Source organism: Pinus tabuliformis, chromosome 8, assembly GCF_031772625.1.
Source record: "Pinus tabuliformis cultivar Carrire ecotype Pingquan chromosome 8, CPIR1, whole genome shotgun sequence".
Lineage (NCBI taxonomy): Eukaryota > Viridiplantae > Streptophyta > Pinopsida > Pinales > Pinaceae > Pinus > Pinus tabuliformis.
In genome coordinates this window covers 1,246,029,322-1,246,050,998 of record NC_142294.1, presented here as the reverse complement: position 1 = coordinate 1,246,050,998, position 21,677 = coordinate 1,246,029,322, and the positions used below count along the sequence as shown (strand labels likewise).

Below are 21,677 nucleotides of genomic sequence, written 5' to 3'. Positions count from 1 at the left end.
AACAGTAACAAGGACTTTAAATATAAGTTGAAAAAGGATGACATCATAGCAAAATGTATGGTCAAAAAGAGACAATATGAGGTCCTAACAGTATGAACGGGGAGACCATTCTCTCAAGATCCGAGGAAAACAAGGACAGTCTCGAGAAAAATGGTCACTCGCACAAATTATGCATGGATATTTGGCTTTGGAAAGTCTAGTGCGCAGATTTTCACCAGATGATGCATTCAAAGCAATGGTTGCTTGGTTGCCCCCTTGCTAAATTGGCTTCTTCTTCTTCTCCTTCCCTCTCTTCTTCTTCTCAGCCACCTGGTTACTAGCATCACTACTTTCACCAAGCGAAGATGAGGAAGGGGAGGGAGAAACAAATGAAGAAGAAGGCGAAGGGTCAACTTCAGTATCAATTGGAGTTTGATTCGATTGCGGAGGAATCACGGCATTTTGAACCACAGAGGTTGAAAACAACCATACCAGCAGGCCAATGGTTATTCTCGGAAGGGACAATGTAGCCATATACGGAGCACCAATATTTCCCAAAGAAGAAAAAGGACTGGGATTCCCTTCAAAAGGGATTCCTTGATTGGTGGATCCAGGATTTGTCTCCATATATCTCAACCTAAGATTAACTAAGGAACAGGGATGTTATTCCAAATTCAATTAATTTTAATGACGCTTTGACACAACTTTGCTTTTTCAGTTTTTAAGAGTCGAGAAAAAGCTAAAGATGACTCTAGTCCCCTTCGATTTTTAATGAGCCTGAAGTGACAAGTGCTTAGATGGACCTTTTCTTTTAAAGAGTTGAAAAGGAATGAAAGTGACTACTCTGGAAATCTAGACAGAGGGATTACCAAACCAATCGCAAAACTGCAATATACACCTTGGTGATAAATTAAAGAGAAATTACCAAGGACTTATGTATGGCAGTCAATCTTCTCGAATGTTGTGTTCAGTGCATTGCGATCAATAAGGCGGCAGACTCAGCTTCCTATGGATAAAATATATAAGCCTATTGTGGTCTCCCAATATATACGTGACGATACGGGGAGCGCAAGTCCGTGCTAGCACTTGTCGTATCAAGGAGGAGGAATCACCCAACCTTCAATGAAAATGATAGTTACTAGTTTTTACGACGTCGGAACACGTCTCTAGCCTAGACCTCTAGATGTGTTGCGTTAAGTTCCAAAGCGTTGTTAGGTTCATTGAAATTTATTTTAGAGTTGATCTTGTTTAAAGTTTGCCTTTCAATGGTTCACCGCGTGATGATGATTTGAAATTCCTAAAATGCAATCTACAATGATAAACAATCTTTGTTTATTTTGATCAATGAAAATCTTAGCTACTAGGGAAAGAAGATTACAATTCTTTCAAGCAAAGAGCAAAAAACACACACTAGTGCATTTTCCTAAATCATTTCTTGCACACAAACTAAAAATGCAAAATGCAAATGCATGTATTTGTTTTCGTTCTCCTTAATGTGAAAAATGCCAAAAAGGAAAACTAAATGCAACAAAGATCTGAAATATTTCTTTCAAAGTGACATTTCGACTATTTCTTCTTCAAAAGAGAAAGGAAGACTAAATGACACTTTTCAATTTTGAATAAAAACAATGCTTTCGTCACTTCGAATATCAATAAATCAAACCAAATACATGACGAAAAGTTCAATCGACTATTTAGGGAAGGAAGAATCCACGACACTTCTCTTTTCAACACAAAACGACAATTACGACACTTTTTGCATCAAAGCGACAAATCGATTTAAACAACTTTTCGACAAAGGATTGTAAATGATGAACAAATACAATTTTTTTTACTAATCCTAATCAATGGAGGCTGATCTATGTGATGCAAGCAGGCTTCAGTAAGGAGGCACTGTTCATAAGTAGCAAAACAACTAAACAAAACTGAAAACAAGGACAAAAACCCCCAATTTCTAGAATGGAAATAGGTTCAGTCAGTCATCACACCTGGGCTTCACAGAAACAGGGATGCATCGCACTTTACACACTCGGGAGGTGCGATGCATACTGGTTTACAGTGATAGACAGTGCGATGGGCCAGGGAGCGCAACTGAAGTGGGTTTTGGCTCAGATGTGCAGCTATTTTCAATGAGTTAAGCTAAGCTATGATGGACAGTAAAGAGCAAAGTACAGAGGAATGTCTTGAGAGGTTACTGAGCTACCAAAAGGGCATCTAGAATGCTTGTAAGTCAAATGTTTAATTCATAAACTAAACCAGAGATTGACTGAAGCAGCATTCATCTACTATGCAATTGCAAAGCAAGAGCAGTTCGAAGGCTACCTGGCTAACTTCAGGCTCTGTCTATAGTTTATAAAACAAACAATAACAACAAACAAACATCTAATCGTTCCCCAATGGAGTCGCCAATTTGTTTCTGGGAAAACTAGTGTCTTTTCGAGCTACTAGCCCAACAAACCTTTTAGAACTTCATCTTCTAGCGCTTTGTACCTCTAAGATTCTTTATTTATGTTAAAATTCCATTCTTTAGCCTCTTGTAACATTTTTTGCAAATGCGCATAGCCACCCTCTCTCTCTCTCTCTCTCTCTCTCTCTCTTCAGAGATAACTACCACCATTCTAACCATTTTGTGTTCTATATTATTCACATATTTGTCGGCATGACTAAGTGTAGGAATTTACAGGGTAGGTTCCTCAGAAAGAACACCAAAAGGACACCGCTCACAACCAGATCTCAAATCAATACACCAGTACTTTTGACGTGGTTAAAACCCTCAAAGTGCAAGGAGGGAAATAGTCCACGGCCTGTCCCAACGTGGGTACTACAGGCAATTTATTAATCAAAGAATGAAAATTTACATAAGCTTCTCTCATGCACGGATTACCCGAACAATGACCCTCCATGCGCTTTAAATAGAACTCATGGACCAATCGGGTGTCAAGCCACGGATCAAGTGTCGGTAATACTGAGGTGAGAGTGAACCGTCGGATCACTACATATCGTGACCGTCGGATTGTAAGTTACAAAATGTACAACGGTAAAGAAACACACTTTACCTAACTCTAACCTAACTCTATACTAGACCAAGTTGAACTTAACTATATCCTATGTGTCGGAATATCCTAACATCCCCCCTTAAGAACAACTTGGGATAGGATTGAAGGATTTACAAATATGACACAATAGGAGAAGGAAGGAGGCACTAGAGCCTATCCCCCCTTAGTGACAACTTCTTGAACTCCAAGCATATATCGAAGTTTAGTGAACTTCGCCTCTGTGAGAGCCTTTGTGAAGATGTCTGCAACCTGATCATCTGTTGGACAACATTGCACTTCAAGAACATGGTCATGAATGAGCTTTCTGATGAAGTGCATGTGTAGTTCAATGTGTTTGCTGCGCTGATGCTGGACTGGATCTTTGCATAGCTGAATGGCACTTTGATTATCACACCAAAGTGTGGTTGGATGCTGCTGCTCAAAGCCAAACTCTGATAGGATCTGACGAAGCCACAAGGCTTCCTTACTAGCTTCCACGGCACCACGATACTCTGCTTCTGCTGACGAAAGAGAAATGGCAGCCTGTTTCTTACAAGCCCATGTAATAGGTCCTGAACCAAGAGTGAAGACATAACCGGCAGTAGACTTCCGATCATCAGGGTCACCAGCCCAATCAGAATCAGTGAAACCAACTAACAGAGGAGCTGCTTTGGCACTGTAATGAATCCCAAACTGTACTGTACCTCGAACATAACGAAGTATTCTTTTAGCTGCTTTCCAATGACTTTCACGGGGGTTTTGCATAAAACGAGCAACAAGGCCAACAACAAAGGAAAGATCAGGACGAGTATGGGTTAAATACAAGAGTTTTCCGACAAGTTGACGGTATAAGGTAGCATCAACTTCAGGAGAAGTACAAGAGACTGAAAGTTTGACTCCAGAATGAAAGGGAGAAGGGGCTGGCTTACAGTCTTCCATGTGAAAATGACGAAGAATATCACAAGCATACTTGGATTGGGAAAGGAAAATACCCTCTTGGGATTGCAAGACTTGAAGACCGAGAAAATAGTGTAAGTGTCCTAAGTCTGTCATTTCAAATTTCTTTTTAAGGCTGGACTTCACATGGTTTATAAGGTTGGGATCGCTACCAGTAAGAATAAGATCATCAACATAAAGAACAAGGATGATAAGAGAGTTGCCCACTTTCTTGGTGTAGACAGTATTGTCAGAATGACACCTAGAAAAGCCAGATTCTAAAAGAAAGCTATCCATTTTGGCATACCGAGCCCGAGGAGCTTGCTTGAGGCCATAAAGGGATTTCTTAAGTCGACAAACAAGGCTGGAGTCTGTTTGTATGAAGCCAATGGGTTGTTCCATATAGATTTCTTCCTGCAAGTCCCCATGCAAGAAGGCAGATTTAACATCCATCTGATGGACTTCCCATTTTAAAGAGGCAGCAAGGGAAAGAACAAGGCAGATAGAGTTCATTTTGGCAACAGGGGAGAAGGTTTCAGTGTAGTCAATGCCTTCAACCTGTGAAAGCCCTTAGCAACGAGACGAGCTTTATGTTTATCAACTTTCCCATCTGGTCCATACTTGGTTCTGTAAACCCATTTACATCTAACAAGTTTGCGTCCCTTTGGTAGAGGAACAATATCCCATGTATCATTTGTCATTAATGAATGATATTATTCATTCATAGCTGCTTCCCAATGTGGATGGCCTGAAGCTTCTGCAAAAGTGTCAGGATCATGATTTACTGGAGCTTGAGCCAGTAAAGAAGAGGCTCTTTCAAACTGAGAACGTGTACGTCGTTGATCTGTAGGATCACCGGCAAGTTCACCTGCTGCATCCCGAGTAGCACGGACCCATCTTGAAAGTTGAGGATCCTGAGAAGGTGGGGGAGGATTATCATCCTCGCTTTCATCATCTGAAGAAGAAATGTTTTCAAAAGTAGAAGAGATAGGAAGAGGTGGCACATCCGCCGGACTAGGCTCGCAGGCCGATTTATTTTCATCAAATTTTACATCTCTTCTAGTGATAACATTTTTGGACTTAAATGGAATAAGTCTATAACCTTTTACATCTTCAGAATATCCAACAAAAGTACATTTCTCACTCTTAGGTTCTAAAGCTTTATGCTTTTCATCTGGAATATGGGCCCATGCTTCACTTCCAAACACACAAAAGTGACTTACATCTGGTTTAATGGAACTCCAAGCTTCTGCCGGAGTGATATTCTCTAGAACCTTAGTAGGAGTGCGATTGATTATATAATTTGCACAATTAATTGCTTCGGCCCAAAAACTAAGACTGAGTCCTTTAGATTGCAGCATACAATTAGCCATTTCCTTTAAGGTGCGATTTTTTCTTTCAGCTACACCATTTTGTTGTGGAGTGTATGGAACAGTAAGTTGCATTTGAATTCCATTTTCGGTGCAAAAGTTGATGAATGTGTTTTTAACATATTCTCCACCATTATCAGTTCTTAGCTTAAGAATTTGATGTCCAGATTGTTTTTCAACAAAGGCTTTGAAGGCCAAAAAAGTGTTAAATACTTCGCTCTTGAGTTTTAAGAAGTATACCCAAGTGCGTCTGGAGAAATCATCAATGAAGGTTAAGAAGTACTTGCAGCCAGAGAATGAAGCAACAGGAAGAGGACCACATAAATCACTGTGCACAAGCTGTAAAGGGGCTGAGGCGTGCCAAGAGGCACGTTTGTCAAAACTGTCCCGATGATGTTTTCCGAGGACACATACGGAACAAACACCATCTCTGCAAGATACCATAGGAAGACCTGTCACCATATTTTCTTTACATAGATGCTGAAGGGAGCGATAGTTTAAGTGACCAAATCGCTCATGCCAAAGTTTGCTCACTTCATCATTATGAGCAACAAATACTGAGGGAAGATTTGATGACCCAAAGTTGTGAAACTTATACAACCTTTTGGAATCATCAGCAAGACCAGTAGCTAGAATCTGTTTAGGATCTTTTAGATCCTTGATTACAACATCATGAGGTGAAAATTCAACAATTTTACCTTCACCTGAATGAGTTATCTGATAGACAGATAGAAGGTTGCAGGATAAGGTTGGAACACATAATACATCATTAAACTGACCATTGTCTAGATGAACAGTTCCAGTCCCTACAACATTAAGAGATCTATCATCACCAATATATATATTTTTGGTGTTACAATCATTTAAAGAAGAAAACATGGCTTGGTTTTTGGCCATGTGACAAGAGGCTCCAGAATCAATGAGCCACTCATGAGAATGAGAAGAAGAAGAAGATACATTTAATGCATAACCAGACTGAGATGATTGACAATGACATGCAGAAAGTGCCATTCCGGAAGTTGAAGTTGAAGTAGGCTCCACATGGATGTTATGTTTCTTCATTGCGGCTTCCAAGGCTTCCATCTTCTTAAAGCATTTAGATTCTAAGTGGCTGTCTCGATTACAAAAGTTACAATGTCTATCAGTCTTCTTCCATTTGTTTTTATTGGTCTTATCATTTTGCTGAAATGATCTTTCATTTTGAGGCTGAGATGGTTTAGGACCATTCTTTTGAGGATATGACTTCTTAGGATTCTTTGAATTTGGTTGCTGCTGGGCGGCTAACGCTTTCGTGGAAGAGTTTCCAAGATTAAGAAGACCAAGGTGTAAGATTTTTTCTTGTTCTCTTATTAAGGAATCACAAAAGGAGTCAAAGGAAGGGGCCTTGTAGTCTTGTCCTTGACAAATGAAAGCTTCCCTTGTAGAATGGAAAGTGGAAACAAATACAGAGTAGGCTGGTCCCAACTTAGTAAGGATGGAATAAATAAGGTTACCATCTTCTTTCTTAACTTTAACACCTTCCAAGAGATATCTAAGGGTCTTGAATTTGGACAAGAAATCTTCAATGCAAGAAAAATTATTAGGATCCAAAGTAAGCAGCTCATTTTCAAGTTAATGGGCTCTAATTTCATTTTTAATCCCAAAAACTTTAGCAAGTTTTTCTAATGCTTCATGAGGAGTCTCAAGTTCTGCAATGTGGAATCTAAGATCAGGAGAAATAGACATCCCTATCAAACCACGTGCTTGATCTTGTCTATTTTCCCATTTTGCCGCCTTGTCTTCATCTTTTGGTTTCTTCTCTTGGTCTGTGGCTATTCTGAAGAGACCTTTACTTCTAAGTAAATCTTCGATGTAGGCTACCCATTGGAAGTAGTTAGTGCTGTCAAGAATGACTTGGCATGGACTTTCCATTTAAAAAAAATTGAAGCTGAATATGCTGAAAGTAAGTGTTCTAATGGATAGATCTCGAAAAAATAGGCGGTTTAAAAAAAAAACGGCTCTGAAAAAGACTTCCGGATGAAGAAGTTATGGCTTTTTGAAAAAAAATTGTTGACGTTGTCGGCAAAGTGCGCGAATGTGTGGGAATGAAAAAAATCCGCCCCCACAAAATGGAGACTTGAACCCAAGACCTCTACTCTCTTAAAATAGCTTTGAACCAATTGATCTATACAAAAAATTTGAGAGAGAGAGAGAGAGAGAGAGAGAGAAGGGGGGGGGCCTTGGTTTGCGTGCTTTCCTTGAGAAAGCTCTTTTTCCCTACAAAACACAAAACACAAAACCCAACACGAATATGCAAAGAAAAACGAACCTTGCGGCTCGAAGTTAGCTTTAGCCAAAAAACTAGAAATATAAAAAAAATCTCAAAGTTAGCTTTAGCCGAAATACTAAATATTTTTCTCAATGTTTCTGATTTTCCGAGATCACACTAAGGTGCAGGGAAAAGAGCATACGCATGAGAAAAATCCTTCCTTTCTGTTTCTGATTTGCCCAGATCGCACAGAGTCGCAGGGCAAAGAGCATACGCAGAAATGAAAGGTATAGATCCGGTTAAAAAAAAGGCTAAATAAACTGAGACTGAAATAAGCAGAGAGAAAATAACAGTAAACTGCAAAAAAACACTGTATACCTCCCGATCTGAAAAAATGACGCAGCTAGGGCTACCGGAAACCTTTTCGCGTGAAACGAAAGGGGTTCCTCACTGGAAAAGATGCTCCGAACGCAACAGAGCAGTCCTCTCGGCCCGAAAGCAGTTAGAAACAGCAGATCTAGGAAACGACAGCCGCATGCAGTTCTACCGGCTTCAGATTTGGATCACCAACGAACGCGGCCCTCAAATAGCTCTGATACCATGTAGGAATTTACAGGGTAGGTTCCTAAGAAAGAACACCAAAAGGACACCGCTCACAACCAGATCTCAAATCAATACACTAGTATTTTTGACGTGGTTAAAACCCTCAAAGTGCAAGGAGGGAAACAGTCCACGGCCTGTCCCAACGTGGGTACTACAGGGAATTTATTAATCAAAGAATGAAAATTTACATAAGCTTCTCTCATGCACGGATTACCCGAACAATGACCCTCCATGCGCTTTAAATAGAACTCATGGACCAATCGAGTGTCAAGCCACGGATCAAGTGTCGGTAATACCGAGGTGAGAGTGAACCGTCAGATCACTACATATCGTGACTGTCGGATTGTAAGTTACAAAATGTACAACGGTAAAGAAACACACTTTACCTAACTCTAACCTAACTCTATACTAGACCAAGTTGAACTTAACTATATCCTCTGTGTCGGAATATCCTAACACTAAGGATTTGCAATTTTTTGCTTAACCAATATGAATCCCCCTAAAACTCCCTATAATATACCCAAAGAAATATGCTATGATACCAATATGATCCATAAACCGCCATGGATATTCCACTCGACAATTCATCATAATAGATATACTAAAATATATTTGAAAATATGAAATCTACACAATGAGGGTTTATTTCTCCTTAGATTTCTAGATTTGTAAATTATTGTTTATTGTGTGTGCATGCAAATTATAATTATGTAGAAAATATAGTGAAAGAAAAACCACAACAACAAATTAACACAAGATATAACTTAGGAAACACTTTTAGGAGAAAACCCAATTGGAATGTGAGCCCACTTTGCTCTCTTTCTATGACTGGAAAGATGGATGTAAGTACAAAGAAGTGAGTCTTGTGGTTCATGGGCTACTACAATGCACAAATCCTCCCTATTTTCTCTCTCTATATCCACTTTTAGCTACTTTGCTCATTTATGGAACAAAATGTAATCAAATAGAATGGAAACCCTTTTCCTTCTAGTGGTCTCGTTATAACACCACACTATAGCTTGTGATTAAGTTTGACTTCTTCAACTCTTAACTAGGGTATCAAAGTTACCAACTTAACAAGAATTGTACTGAGTTCTTGTTTTTTTAGAGGCCGCAAAAAATCATGATTTTCATGCTGATTTCAAAAAGTGTTGATGCAGCATAAACCTTTCGTTTGGAGCACATTTTTAACACTTCAAGTTTTATTGTGTATTAAGCATGGGCATATTTTTAAATTTTTAGTGATTTTTATGTTGATTTTGAAAAGCGTTGATGCAATGTCAACCCATTTTTTTGGGTGGGGACAAGACTTATTTTAAAATCAAGATGAAAATCCTCAACATTTTTGAAAAGTAAGTCTTGTCCCCCACCAAAAAAATGGTTTGACGTTGCATCAACACTTTTCAAAATCAACATGAAAATCACTAACATTTTAAAAATATGCCCATGCTTAATTTTAAAATCCAGATGAAAATCACCAACATTTTACAAGACTTATTTTAAAATCCGTTGGTGATTTTCATCTTAATTTTCAAAAACGTTGATGCTACATCAACTTTTATTTTAGGGAGGCAGGGGGGTGGAATATTTTTAACACTGTAAATTCTCTTATGTCTTAAGTATTCATCTGATAATCACCCTATGAGTGACCTCAGTTGAAGATTTATTAAACAAAAAGGTATTACAGACCCATGTGCTGGTGTGTGTGTTCTGTGTTATTGAAACAATGGATCGATCAGATTGCCAATACACAGAAAATAAGTGGAAAGACAGTAGAGAAATACAGTAAGCAACACAAAGACACAAACAATTTTTAATAAGGAGTTCACCCTATTCTCCAGGGCTACGTCTTCGGTCCAGCTTCAGTGGTGGCCTTGTTTTATTGTGTCTTATAGCAGAGAAATTACAATACAGGGACTCAATATGAGTTCTCCCGAAGCAGATTTTGCTTGGCAGGGTGGTTCTTGGATTCCCCAAGCCACTCAGAGTTCACAGACTCTTTTTCTTCCTACCAGCTTTGTGACCCTTGGTCTACAGTGGAAAGAGCCAAATGTGATGCTCAGTCCGGACAGATTCCTCTATGGGAAGGCTTGAATCTTCAAGCTCTCTGGTGCTCGATGCTGCCTGTGGTCAGCTCGACCCTCTGTCTCCTCTGCTTGGCTTTACTGCTCTCTGTGTTCACTATCTCTCTTAGTTACTTGGACTCCTCTCAATTCGGGTTTCCAATTAACTCTTCTCCTCTCTCTTTTTCTCCCCCTTTTCGACTGTCTCTGTTCATGGCTTTAGTCATTCGATCCCTATGCTTGTTGGTTCCTCTCCCGCCTGCAGCGATTCACCTTCTGCAACTGCGCTTCTCAGGCAGTGGCCATGTGTCTCCATCTAACTGGTGCCAGCACGCTTCGTCAGTTCGTTTCTTCTGTTACGTCGTGTATGCATTCTTTCTCCACCATGGTGGTCAAACAGACTCCAACTCTCTTTAGAACTGGGCTTAATCCCTTGTCGATTCCGCTTCCTCCATCGGGCGCAATCTCAGCCGTCCGATTTGGGCTCCTCTAGATCCAACGTCATACGCACGTCGAGCACGGTTGACTTGCTCGACCGATAGCGCGCGATCAATGTCAGTTTTTCTCTCACCTCCGCTGCCATGTGTCGATCACTGAGTGGGATTGCTCCGCTCTCCTCCAAAACCTTTTACTGTTCAAGGGCGCCCCGATCAATACAACCAGTTTTCCAGAGTGCGGGTCCCGCTTTTGTCCATTAGCGCTTTTTGTTTTCCTGCCCGCGGTTCTCTGGCTCCCAACGCGATCGACTGCTTAAGGCTCTTCCACTTTGGCCCTGTTTTCCCAGCGATGCGTGATTATCGCGCATCAAAATCGCCTCCTTTTCCCAATCCGGGGCCATGAGGGGCTGCTTTCACTCCTGCGCAGTCTCCATAGGCCTTGGTCAGCGCACTTTGACCAAGGTCCTCGTCGTTCTACGTTGGCGGCCATTGCCACTGGTTCAAGGCGTTTTTGATCTCTGTTTTGGAATTTTCAAGGATTTGTTCAACTCGATACAATCAAGGTTCTTGACAGTCTTTTGTGGATCCGATTCGGATCAAGTATGCACACTTTTTTTCGATGTTGGTTATTTAACCATTTTTCAAATTGTCTTCTTCTTCTTCTTTCTTCCTAAAACAATTATTTTTTAAGGGTTTTTCAAGTTTGTGTTTTTTGTTTTTCTTTGCAATGCCTTTTTGTAATGACTTTTCAATTTTTTTTCAAAGTTGAAGAAAAAAAATATTTTGAAGTTAGCATTTTTTATATATTTATGTATCGTTAATTAATACATCAATACCAATTAAATACTTGTCACTAAAAGAATAACAATTTTAAACACTTGACAAAAAAAATTACATTTTGCACATAGATATAATTAAAAATACACATTTTAGGACCTATTTGCTAAAACTGACATGTCAAATAAAGGATTTTTATGGAAAAATTGAACAAAAAGTTGAAAAAATAGCAAATTTTGATGATTTTTATGTCAAAAAATAATAACAATTGAGTTTTTTTTCGAAAATAATAATTCACGTAAAAATAACAAATTAATAAAATATTGGTTAAAAAAATTAAAACCAACTTTAACCAAAAAAAAAAATCAAAATAATAAAATAAAAATAAATTACTTAGAATAAAAAATGAAAGAAAATTAAAATAAAAAAAATCAAATGTAATTTTGTAAAAGATGGAAAATAATTAAATAAAAAAATAAAACATTATACACGAGTTAAAATAAAAAATTATTTAAAAATAAAAACTGGAATAAGAAAATTTAAAATTAATTAATTAAAACTAAAAAAATGACAATTACAAACAATTAAATAATGTTAATTATACATAATGTCACTCCCAACCTCTGTAAAGACCCTAGATCGACCTTACTATGGCATCCTTGGAGGGGGGCTCTCCCATTGCTAGACAAGGCCTCGACCTTCCAAGCTCTTGTAAATGCTCTATCAAAAAAATCCCAAAAGTAGAGAAGCGTAAGCAAAGTTTGTGAAGAACGCTGAAGCCATTCCTTCGATGGCTCTCTCTACTTGATTTCAAAGAACAACCCTGGCCTTTTCAGATCAAGCTCTGGTTGGAAAGTTCACTAGAATGTGGTCATCCCCTCGATCCATGGAAATATGGTTAGATAAGACTTCAAAGCCAATGGTGAAGGGTAATATTGGACTATACACATGCAAAAACGACTTCTTTGGTTTCTTGTTCGAATACAAGGAGGACAAAGATCAGATCTTCTAAAACGAACCCTATTATTTTGAAACCCAAGGTATGTACTTGAATAAATGGTCACTAGACTTTAATTTAGATGAAGATATTTTGAATGAAGTCCATGTATGGGTTAAACTTCCACAACTCCCTCTCTCATGTTGGAGTGAAAATTGTTTGCAAGCTATATGAAATGTGGTGGGAAAATATATCGATAGGGTTGAACCTAAAGGATCTCTATTTTCATGTGCCAAGTTATTTGTGGAGGTAGATATGGAGAAGCAGTTTCATTTAGAAATCAAGCTCACCCAGGGGGTATGGAATCATTTCCAGAGTCTAAACTATGAGCAGTTACAATTAAAATGTTGATTCTTCTATGAATATGGCCATTTTGCAAGAGATTGTAAGAATTCCCAAGCAAGTAAAGGGGTGGATCTGCCTATATGAAAAAAGAAACAATGACAAACTCAAAGGCGAGGAGGGAATAAAAGAAAATCAGTAGCAACTAAGCCCCAAACTACATAAGGTAAAAATGTGGCCTCATCATCGACAAACCCATTTGAAGTTTAACAGACCCAAGTTGAAAATGAAGAAGAAACCAACCCAAACAAAAGGAAAGGGGTTTTTGAAGAGGAAGTAGTGAATCTAGATAAAGAAGATGGAGAGATAAAAGATTCAGAGGAAGTACCAGACATCGAGAAAAAAAAAAAACATATTTTCAACCCCTTGAATCTGGTCCTTAATAAGACTCAAAATGCATTGGCAGGCAATAATGGCAGCTTGTCGATCAGATATGGGAATGTTGAAGGGTTTATGTTAGACAAGGGCAAAGGAGAATCCTCGAGAACAATAACAAGCAACATGGCACAAACGCTACGTTGGGCGGATGGGGTCAGTAGCCAAGAGACGGAGAGCAACAAGAAATAGAAGGGGAGGCCTCTGAAGAGTACCACTCAGGAATTAGAGGAAAAACATAGTAAAATAATGGACAATCAGTTGGTAAAATTGAGATACTTTATCCAATAGCATCTAAAGGATTGCAATCACTAGAAGGAGGAGGAGGTAATCTTGAAAATCCTCCTAGAAAATGATGAATATCTTGTCATGGAATATATAGGGGGTTTGAGAAACCCCATAAAACTCCTATTTGTCAAGGATATGGTGAAACAGGAGTGCCCTTGGATTCTTTTACTCCAGGAAACCAAGCTGGAAGAAATAAAAGCTATCAATGCAGCTAAAACTTTCTGGCGAGATAGCAATGGAGTCACACTATGTTCTAGGGGAGCCTATAGAAAATTAGGTACATTTTGGTGAAATATCTAGTTTAAGTTGATATATTATATTAAATCTCAATTTTGGGTCGTTGTGATTTTGGAAATAAAAGACACGGACAAGTAGATCTCTATCATAAATGTATATGCACCAATTTTATATAGGGAAAAGTCATAATTTTGGGACTTATTAATCTCTCTTAAAGAGAGATTATGGCATATCAACTGCATCATAGGAGGGGATTTTAATATTATCATCGGGTCCTCAGAGGAGAGACAGGGATGCCCAGTTCATGATCCATTTAGAGAGAGAATGAAAGGTTTGCTAAATGAGTGGGGTTTAGTGGATATTCCCTCTAAAAGAGGTAAATAACTTGGACGAATTGAAGGAGCAGGGATAGTCATATAGCAGCACAATTAGATCAATTTCTAATACACAACAACTAACTTCATAAGGGGCTAAATTGTATTTCTACAATCATGATATAAGGTGAGTTTGACCACCGATCGATCCCTTTGTTGATTGATCATATGGAAGATCTAGGCCCAACTTCATTCAAATTTAATCCTACATGGTTAAAGGAAGATGGAATTGTGCATTTAATCAAGCGAACATGGAGGCTTCCAGTTATTGGATCACCTATTTATGTGTGGGAAACAAAATTGAAATCAGTGAAGCAAGCGTTAAGGAAAATTCCAACATTTAGGTTTTTTATGCCAAGAGTTTAGAGCTTTGGCCTCGAAAAATTCCATAAAGATGTTAACCACAATTGGAGAAAGGGATGGGTCAATTCTCATGGCCTTGTTGCCTCTTCTCCTCAAGGCCAATCTTCTCTCCCTTACATTAAAGGGATCACTGACCTTATTGCTAAAATCTTATTAAGAAATAAAATTAAGACCATTTTTAAACCCCATAAAACCTTGAATTAGATGTTCAAGTCAGTGAAAGATAAATTTGACCCCATGCTAAGTTCAAGGGTGTACTAGATTCCTTGTTCATGCCGTAAGTCATACATTGGCCAGACCGGGTGTCCCTTCAAAGCTCGCCCTAAATAGCGCATTGTTGATACCAAATAATCTATGCCTTTCGATGTTTGCCATTATTGAGGACTTGTTTAACTCTAAACATTTGATTTGCTTTAAACAATTCATAATATTGCCTCGTGTTTCGTTTTACAACTCCATAATCATTAGGGAAGTCCTCAAAATAGAAAAACACCCTAACAAATTTAATAGAGAAGATGATTATAATCTTAAGTCATTCTTGGAACCTCCTGATACACCACCTCTCTTAATAATCTGCTCTTACCCTGCTTCCCCCTCTCCACCTCTTTTTTCTTCTTCATCTTCCCTTCCTTCCTTTTTGTATTCTTAAATTAATTTAAATTAATAATATTTAAATTAAATTAATAATATTCAAATTAAATAAGTCTAAATTAATAAAATAAAATTAATAATAATCAAGTCCATAGGGTCTTGGATAAACAGTGATCGGGTCCTCTGTTAAGGCACCCCTTGATCTGAAGTCACCGGTTCAATTCCCCACCCTGATCAGGGTGATATATTAAACATAATGAAGATGTAGTCCCACCAAACTTACAAAAAAACAAATTAATAATAGTCAAATTAATTTGTATTCTTTATTCCTATGCCTAATTTCCATCTCCCCATTCTTAATTTATATTTTTTTCTTATTTTTTCTTAATTAAATATAGTATACCCATCTCGCCTAATCCCAATTAAAAATTCCTCTTCCCTCCTTATTATTAGCGGCATGTTATTATAGCTTTAAATTTGTTATGTTTAATTCAATTTAAATCCTTTTTATGTTTAATTAATTTAATTCCTTAACTAGCAACTGCACCAAATGTTGCAATGGAAACGCCATAAGGCAGTAGTTGGGCCGTAAGACAATAGCTAGGAAAGAGTAACATTAAATTGTTACTCTTCCACAATGACAGTGAAAGTGTCACCATATGTTGCGAAAGGGTGTAAGTATAATTTTGGATCTTAGTTAAAGAAGGGGGTCTCAAGAATTGCATAGTTGACATGACAAGAGTATCCACAATACAAGGTTCTCTCTTTTTGGTTATTTAGTGTAGTTTCCAAGGAATGCAATGTAGAGATAGCTAATATCTCTATCCTTAGCAATTATTGACTAGAAGAACCTAATTTGGTCTTTTGGTTAGACATCCATATGTATTTGCAATTGAAACTCTTGTGTTTGAAGTATTTGCGTACCTGAATGGTTGGAATTTATCCACACCCTATTTGTATATGCCAACTTTATTTGGATTCAAGATTTCTTTCAATTGATATAGCTTTGTTGGGTTTCATTCATATCCATTTACCTTGTTCCCCCAATTCAAACTCTAGAAAACATTTGTATCATTATGTTTTTGATTAGTATGTTGTGGATCGGATCATAGGATCATAGTGACTTGCCTCAAATGATTTTGGATAAATTATAAGAAGATCAAGTTGAAGCCAAAATATGAATCTTTTGAACTCAAGGATGTTGAAAATCTCAAATTTCCATAATCTACCATAAGTATAGTAAATTTGAATAATGAATATGGAACCATTTAGTTATTGAATCTTAGAAAGGTCTATGAGCGAGTGCCTACGATACCAAATCCTTTCCAATTGATAAATTATAAGAAGATCAAGTTGAAGCCAAAATATGAATCTTTTGAACTCAAGGATGTTGAAAATCTCAGATTGCCATAATCTACCATAAGTATAGTAAATTTGAATAATGAATATGGAACCATTTAGTTATTGAATCTTAGAAAGGTCTATGAGCCTAGACTACGATACCAAATCCTTTCCAATTGATGATATCAACAACCCACGAACAAGTGACTAAAGTTTCTTTGGAAATTCAAATGCATTTCCAAATAAAAATATTCATGAGTTCACTTTTAACTAATAATGTTTTAACATAGAACATCCTTCAAAAAAGATACTAATTAGTTAGCTCATGCTCCTTGGTTCTAATTTTCCTTTCAAAGCACTCCATGTAAAAATAAAGTTTCCTTCAAAATTGTTGAATGAATTTTATATTTTCATTGAGGTAATAGTTAATCACTGTAGTGTTACTCTAATCCATTAACCAAGACTTCGAATTAAGACATAATCAAGAAACACATTGGCTGTTGCACATATATCTTGCTAAGAATAGCTTTCAATCCTCTAGTGGGTTCATCTATTGTCATAGGTGCAAATAAATTGGAGTTTGTGTCCACTTTAATATCATTTGTAACATTTTTATTCTTCAACTCTGTCATGAGATCACCAAGAAAAAACTCCCTTTTCTTGGTACCAGTGGATGTAAAGACCAATCCGGTGGGAGTATAGGTGTTAGATTAAACTTTTGATCAATGAAGAAATCCTTCTAAAAGAGACCTCGGCTTTTCTTGCCAATGCCAGAGAACAAACCAAGTCCCTTAGCCATTGTTGCGAGTCCACAACCTAACTGGATCGTTAGGTGATCTAAACGCGACAATGACGGAGAATGACAAAGCTGGAATGAAGAGCATAAACTCCCCAAAACCCAAGCATATGCTTTCGAGAATATTCTGCTTCAAAGCTGAAATATTGACAATTAATTTTCTGGAGACGTTGTTGTCCAGCTATCATGGTCGTTGGTTTTATATGGTCTGTATGCCCTGATTGGGTTCTGCAGTAACATTTTCCAATGGCTTCATCAACCTTTTAGGAGTTGGATCCAATAGTTCCTACCCCTTTCCCGTGGTACTACCATGAAGCTCAAGAGCACAATAAATTGAAAGCAAAGAAAAAGCCTTACTCATCCACTGCCATGGTACGTAGAAAATGATAAAAATGAGGAGAATGATTACGGTAAGAGACGAGAAAATAAAAGCAATTGTTCATTACGGTAAGAGATGAGAAAATAAACAAAATTGTTCATTACGGTAAGAGACGAGCAAACTTCAGGAATCAGGCACCAGAAACTCCTTCCCAACGACCTACCTTACCCCTCGTCGAAAATGCAATCGCCAGTCTTCATGTAGTCGAAGAGCATGGAGATTGTCTCGTCCACTTGTGTGCTGCACTTGACGAGGATGTTCAATGACCTCCCAGTTCAAGCAGAAGGAAGGCAGACTGTGGAAATAAAGAAATCAACTAATAGTTCAGCGGTTGAAGGCGGTTGATAATTTAGGTAAGAGTCTGTGGTGAAATAGAACGAGTGAAAATATTTGAATTGTCTAACAAATGATCTAGCGGTGTCAAACTGTGTAGAGTGTCAGTTTAGGGAATTGATTTCAAATGGAAACACCTCATGGCGTAATTACTTTTACTAAATCTTTTTTCTTGACCTCTTTCCTTTTAACAACTAGGTTATTAATTAAACATAACTATTTGGGGATGCGACATTAAGATCACTATCAGCACAGACCACTACTAAACATTCAACATAAGAGTAGTCTAACTAGGCGGAGGAATTGCCCGGTTTCTGTGGCCACACTGAAAAACCTCCGGCTCCGGCCATCAGCAATTCCTCTGCCCTCTTCCAACTGCGCCACCATTCCACATTAATTGCTTGTGGGATAGCCCTCTGGCCTGGAAAAGACTCCAGCCTCCACTAGAAAACACTAACGCGACCCTGGACTAGAAAACACTAACGCGACCCTGGACTTGCATTAATGCGATAGTCATTTGAATTTTGAAAACGCCCACCCAAATTCTAGATATTTTAATTCCTAGTTAGACTACTCCCTCTCAGAATCACAGATATGGGATGTGCAACTGGTACAAACACCGTAGCAGACATCGATTTTGTTGTCAAAACACTCACAAATCTTTGTGAGAATGACCATCATTCTAATATTTCTCTGATCTGCCTTCCAATGACTTCAATGGCCTCTTCAATCTGTTGGACCGACCTGGGCATTCTCCATATTTTGTTGCGGGTGTACCTGGATCCTTTTATAACGTTCTGTTTCCGAGGTCGACCATTCATGTCTGCTTCTCTGTCATGGCGCTTCATTGGCTTTCAGAGGTGAGATCTGACAGATTATTATCACACCGAATTAAATTATCTGATTACATTATTTTCATAGCTCAGAATTTTGAACCAAGTAATATTATCATTATCGCAGGTGCCTCACGCTATTGTGATGAAAGATTTGCCCTTATATAATAAGGGAAGAGTGTGGATTAATGGAGGCAGGCAGGATGTGGCAGAAGCTTATTCAAAACAATCTGAAAAGGACCTCACCACTTTTTTCAACTGCAGAGCTCAGGAGATGGCACCGGGAGGCGTGCTCTTCTTTTGCATGATGGGCAGACCAGACAGTTGGTCTCTTGTACAGCAAGTTTCTGTGGGAGGCTATATGGAACATTGGCGTCTCTGGCTTCTTAAACACCGCCATTGGCTTCTCCTTGCCAGAGAGGGCTATATGTATATTCCATAGAGAGGGCTATAACCAAATCTCAGAAAATAGAAAATGAAAGACTCCGCCATACGATACATGACGCTGTAATTCCTAAAATGACTACCGCTTGATATTTTTACATGATAAAAAATATAATGATGTGGGTGTGCTTCAATAGAATAAGAATCTCAACTTCGGAAAGCAGCACTTGCTCTGTTTTGGTTGAAGAATTCAAGATTTTCACTCCCATTGATTGTCCGTCGGGAAGAAATCCTCTGTACCATAAGAAAATTCCCACCAAGAACAAGGATGTCACATAACCAATGCAGATTCACTGGATTAAAAAACGCTCAAAAAGGACATTTTCCATTCAAAGCAAATGCACAGAGATTAAAAGCTCTAGGAGGAAAACCAGAGATGCAACCCGTTGAAACGCCGGAAGTAGCAGATTGCAACTCCGTAAAATGCCTACAGGTTTTAGTTCGACAAACGCACTCTAACCTCTTGCCAAATAATTTTCTTTTCGATGAGAGTCATTCTGCTTACTGCAGCGAAACCCACCTTCTTTAGAGATTGTCTGAATTGGTGCTACCTCATTTGAAGACCGAGCTTCATGTTCATAGTTGCAAACCTTCTGCGTAATCTGTTCTTTCAATAGAAGCTCTCCATTTGTCTGTGTATGCCTATTTGGAGACTGTAGTGCCCATTCAACCACAAACATTTGTTTTGATGCAGACTCTGGAATAGGAAGGCTTGGTAGTGATTCTCCTTTCTCTGTAATGACACCAGAATTCGCTCCTTTGGGAACATTTTCCATTAAGTTTTGCATGAGAATCACTTTTCCCTCCTTCTGGAGACTAGGCTACATATTACAAGAAGAGCAGAATCTATAATTTCATATCCCGCATGTTTCATGTAACTACCAACAAAGTCTAGTTATCCAACTGGCAGTGGAGGCAATCTGGTTTCAGAGGATGGGATGACCTTTTCAACGCTTCCATTTCAGACCAATAGTATTTATAAACATCACCTTGTTCACAAGAAAGATTTTAAGACCATCATGATCGGAAACTAGACTGAGAATCTTGTCATGCCCATTGAAATTATAACTGTCGGGAGATTTAAAACTGTCCTGTCCAAAGAACATGATCAACACTGGTTAAAGCTTCGCAGTTCTTGCTTCCAATTCTCGATCGTATTCGATTCAACAATCCTAGCCAAGGATAAATAGATTTCTCTGCAACTGAACATACAAGAAAGCCAAGGCTAAAAGAAGCCTCAAGAACCTCAGCACATTCATTATTAGTACATACAATAAATCAATCAGTGTGCTTGTCTTGCACTCAAATATGCTTTGTCAGGAACAGACATACCTGATAGATACTCTCTTCCACACCTCTCAAAGATGACCTTCTCCCATTTTCAACAATCAGTAAAGAAGAACTGCATGGTAATTTCTTAACACAATATTTGCCTAATACCAGTGAATACCCGAAATATTAACAAAAGAACCAATCAAGGATCCTTGTCTTGCACTCATGTATGCCTTGTCAGGAACAGACATACCTGATAGATGCTCTGTTCTGCATCTCTCAAAGATCACCTTCCCAATTTCAACAATCAGTACAGAAGAACTGCAAGGTAATCGCTTAAAACAATATTTGGCTAATGTCATTGAAGACCTGAAATTAACAAAATCATGAATCAAGGCCCGTTTATTATGAAATTCCAAGCTTCATCCCTTGTTCTGGCACAAAGAGTTGGGAAATGCCATACCTTATGGCATTGTGCCTACTAGCTCCCAGAATCCCCTTTGAAGCATCATACAGTTTTGCTTCTTCTACCAGCACCTTTTGCACAGACCCATGAGCTATCTTGAATTGAAGGTCCACCTGCTAAATCAGATAAATTGTTAAGTATGTAAATAAAGAGCCGCACACTATATATTTAATTAAAGTAAAATCTACAACTGCGAAAAATTAGCCCCTGAGATTTTCGACTCTTCTTATCTTCTAATCCACGAAACAATGGAAGACAGTCCATGTGTGGTCATCCATATGGGATACTGCATCTATGACTAGATATCTATTCACTCATATGACACTAGAAAGTTGTTCTGTGCACATATTCTAGTCAACATAACATTCTTGTACTGGTAAGGGACTGCATAAGCAGAGACTTTAACTGATACTATGGCAGAGACTTTCATCAAATGAAAGCTAGTCTAGTGGCAGAGACGATTCTGTCGCTTCTGCTTGCAGTTGCGATCCTCCCAATCCAAATTATTCTGCTTTTCATCATGAATCTTTTGCAAGTGGTAGTTCAGTGCAATGCCAGGAATATCTCAGAGGAAAAAAGAATCCTTATGCAGATGAAAGAGCTAGATTGGATTGACAGAAATAATGCTTTGGGCAACTGGAACATATTTGATCGAAGTCCGTGTGGTTGTAATGGAGTGTTTTGTAATAATCGCTTCAAAGTCGTCCAAGGGTCATAGCCCGGGTGTTAAAAGGGAAATTAAATCCCTAAACTTGGATTCAATCTTGGCCGTGGAAATGTTAGCTGTTATGGCCTGTC

The 21,677-nt window shown here is 38.3% G+C and overlaps 1 protein-coding gene and 1 pseudogene across 1 annotated transcript; one reads left to right on the top strand and one right to left on the bottom strand.

Annotated features, from left to right (window-relative positions):
• The first annotated feature begins 17,205 nt into the window (after positions 1-17,205).
• Positions 17,206-19,139, top strand: LOC149239895 (gibberellic acid methyltransferase 2 pseudogene; annotated as a pseudogene).
• Positions 19,140-20,260: 1,121 nt separating this feature from the next.
• On the bottom strand, positions 20,261-21,412 carry LOC149239894 (protein kinase STUNTED-like). The gene is made up of 3 exons (XM_089367231.1): positions 21,286-21,412; positions 20,877-20,992; positions 20,261-20,782 (listed from the first exon to the last, which is right to left on the bottom strand). Exons 1-3 carry the CDS (start codon positions 21,307-21,309, stop codon positions 20,575-20,577), a joined length of 348 nt encoding a protein of 115 aa, XP_089223357.1. The 5' UTR covers positions 21,310-21,412; the 3' UTR covers positions 20,261-20,574.
• Between the last annotated feature and the right edge of the window lie 265 nt (positions 21,413-21,677).